Source organism: Merops nubicus, unplaced genomic scaffold, assembly GCF_000691845.1.
Source record: "Merops nubicus isolate BGI_N331 unplaced genomic scaffold, ASM69184v1 scaffold45110, whole genome shotgun sequence".
NCBI classification, from domain to species: domain Eukaryota; kingdom Metazoa; phylum Chordata; class Aves; order Coraciiformes; family Meropidae; genus Merops; species Merops nubicus.
Genome location: NW_008582996.1, coordinates 75 through 3,435, shown reverse-complemented (window position 1 = coordinate 3,435; position 3,361 = coordinate 75). Strand labels below are relative to the sequence as shown.

The 3,361-nt window shown below is 49.8% G+C and overlaps 1 protein-coding gene across 1 annotated transcript; it reads right to left on the bottom strand.

The window, feature by feature from the left end:
- Nucleotides 1-3: 3 nt before the first annotated feature.
- PMPCA (peptidase (mitochondrial processing) alpha) lies at nucleotides 4-3,029 on the bottom strand (the record flags this gene model as incomplete). The annotated part of the gene is made up of 7 exons (XM_008939314.1): nucleotides 4-158; nucleotides 478-622; nucleotides 1,361-1,423; nucleotides 1,533-1,623; nucleotides 2,086-2,204; nucleotides 2,465-2,557; nucleotides 2,766-3,029. Coding segments are annotated over 7 exons (930 nt in total), but the record flags the coding sequence as incomplete, so codon positions are not given.
- Nucleotides 3,030-3,361: the final 332 nt, after the last annotated feature.

Below are 3,361 nucleotides of genomic sequence, written 5' to 3'. Positions count from 1 at the left end.
CCGGTACACGCGGGGCAGGCGCCCGTCCCTGCTGGAAAGTGCTGTCTGGATGTGCTCGTAGGTGGGCAGGTCTGACAAGTCACCCAGGGCAGCCACAGCTGGCTTTTTATGAAGCATCTTCGTGACGACTCTCTTGATATCAGCAGATTTCACCTGGCCTGCAGGAAAAAACAAGGCAGAGCTGCGACGACGATGTTCCAAACAGCACGAAGCAGAGTGGGGAGGATGCTCAGAAAACTAGTCACTAACTCTAGACCTTCTCTACCATGCTTCTGTTTTTTTCCTTCCTTCTGCAAAATTAAGCATTGTGCTCACCTACAAGTGATTGAGACAGTTTGAAATCCTTCCTTGTAGGATTTATGCCCCCAAGCTTTCTGAGGCTGTTCCTCTGTGCTCCAAGAGTATGTTCTAAGCTGCTCTCCCCACCCGAATGCACCTACAGTTCAGTCAAGGAAAGGCAAAGTGTCATCTACTCACTGATGAGGGCACAGAGCTCATGAGGTAGCTTCCTTGTGTTGGTTGCCAACACTTGCCTTCCCACGTCTTCAAAGATCACCGGCCGAGACTCCAGGTTCATCATGAGCATGGACTTCAGCTGCGTCTTCGCTCGCTCGAGCTCTACCTGTAAGTGGGCAGCAAACACACAGAGATGTTCAAAAAGTCTGGCCACTGCTCTCTATCCAACATTCCACATTGCAGCTCTGGAGCCCTCAGCACAGGAGAGACATGGACCTGTTGGAGCAGGGCCAGAGGAGGCCACAAAAATGACTGGAGGGCTGGAACCCCTCTGCTGGGAGGCTGGGCTGGGAGAATTGGGCTTGGGCAGCCTGGAGAGGAGAAGGCTCCAAGGAGACCTTCTGGTGGCCTTTCAGTACTTAAAGGGGGCCTGTCAGAAAGCTGGGGACAGACTGTTTAGCAGGGCCTGCTGGGACAGGACAAGGAGTGATGGTCTGAAACTAAGAGAGGGAGATTTAGACTAGGTGGAAGAAAGAAATGTTCAACACTGAAGGTGGTGAGCCCCTGGCCCAGGCTGCCCAGAGAGGTGGTCACTGCCCCATCCCTGGAACCATCCCAGGTGAGGCTGGCAGGACTCTGAGCACCCTGCTCTAGCTGCAGATGTCCCTGCTCCCTGCAGGGGGTTGGATGAGATGACCTTGACAGGTCCCTTCCAACCCAACCCAATCTCTGACAAGAGTTCTGGAAACATCTTGCTCTTTGTGAGCGTGTTGCTAATATGGTAATGCTATTTTACAGAAATACACAGCATGCTTAACTACAAAAACTCTTTCTAGACAGGCCAGTGCAAGGTACTGTGGCAGCTCAAAGCCCATCTGCAGAGCCTGCAGGTGAGGCTGCTGACCTCTCCGACTGCTCCTGCCATGAGGATGAATTCTCTTGTGATGATTTCCACCATCTCCCGAACCTAGGAAAAGCAGATAATGGGAAGATTAGAGCAGTGCTTATCCTGTGAGCATCACTGTCTGGTGACAATGACTTCAAGGACACCCATCTTTGAGTACAAGGCTCAGTACCTGTTTTGGATCTGCACTGGCATGTATACACAGGAGACCCGTATCCTCGTAGCTGTGGTGGTAAGAGGTTGCATTATACATCCAGTGGTGCCTGTGAGGATACAAAGAGTAATTTAAAAAGAGAATTCAAAAAGTGTAAAAATTAAACAGGGACAGCAAGTCCCCTCCTAGAGCATCCTCAGGGTGTGCAGCACATCAGAATTGTCAGTCCCTTCCTCTGATAATTCCTGCATGTGCTGTCTCCTTCCTGCCCTCCACTGGTATCCTTGAGACCCAACAGAACAATATGGAGCAGTACCACTGGTATGAGCTGTGAATTCCATTAACAGCCTCTGATGAAGGGCTGGTGGAGGAAGATGGGATTCCTGAGCACTTCTGCCCTTTACTTTCCCCTCTCACAATGCCCACTGACAAACCAGTTCCACGTGTTTCAAGTGGAAAAAGCTCATGTAAAAAACCCTGAGGGTGTTTGCTTTCAAAAGATGAAGCCTTCCACGTGCACCTGCTGGAGAAGACTGTTTCTGCTCTCCCTTACACAGAAAGGCAAACAAACCTGTTGAGCACATTGAGGTACAGTCGGGTGAACATGCCCTTGCCAGGGCCTCCTGCTGAGAAAGAGCCACCGCCTCCCATCATCATGTTTAATACTGCAAAGGGAATGAAATCTTCCTCCTGAGTGGCACAAGAAATTCAGTCAGCTAACAGCAGAGCTCCCAAAGCTCTGGGACGAGTAAAAAGGGAGAAAAACAATCAGAAGGAAACATGTCCAAAGAGCAGGAAGGTCAGTTCCTTCATCAGACTGTTGGAGAAAAAGCTGCTTGTACCTGCAGCATCAGCAGCAAGAGTGCCAACGTTTACATAATGAGATGGGGTATTCTGGGAGTCTCCAAGTACAGGGCACCCAAAAGAAAGGATGTTAGGCTCATACTTACTAAAAACGAGCAGCTTTCTAACCCAATCATGATGTGGGTGAGCTCTGGGATGGGAGTAGGGCCCAAACTCACATCTGACATATCCTTTTCAACCTGTGGGGAAGGCAGACAAATTATTAGCATGGATTTTCAACTCTGCCTTATCCAGCTTGATACATTCCCAATAATTAACCTGCTAGAGCCAGCTTGAGCTCATATATCATGTTAGAAATGCAAAGCCTAGAGGGAAATCATCTCAAATCCAAACCTGCACCTCCAGCAGAGAAGAAGAGACGTGATGCCACCTCCACCTTCCCCTTACCTTGACAATGCCCCCGGTGTACTGAGCCACAGATCTGTCCACGTCCCTGCTCTGCCCACTGCCCCACACCGGCTCCACTCCCAGCAGATGTTTCCTGGCACACTCCACCAGCTGCTCGTGCTCGATGCCCACCCCTGCCAGCACCATCCTGTCTGGTGTGTAGTAGTTCCTCAGGTACGAGTGCAGGACCCCTCGGTCTATTTTGTCAGTGTTTTCCACTGGGCAGAACCTGTTCAGGCCGACTGTGTTCTCTCTGTAGGCTGCCTAAAAGGAAAGAGCTATGTTAAAGTAACAAATCTTGCTTCACCTCCTCCATCTAAACCTCTTCCTGTTTTAGAATGATGCCCTCCTGCCTGGGGTGTGTGAGAGAGGACAGGCTGAGCATTATTTCACTAACATCTGCATAACTCAACCACCCGTTGCCACCCACCTCAGCAAAGATAAGTTACAGATTTAGTTCAGGTTCAGATTTCCACGTGTGGAATGCAAGATTTCAAAACGGGGGGGAGAACAAAATTCTCCCTCCACTGAAACCTGAATAACAGAAAAACCTGTTCTCAGGACAGTCTAAAGGAAACGCTGAAATGGAGGAAGAC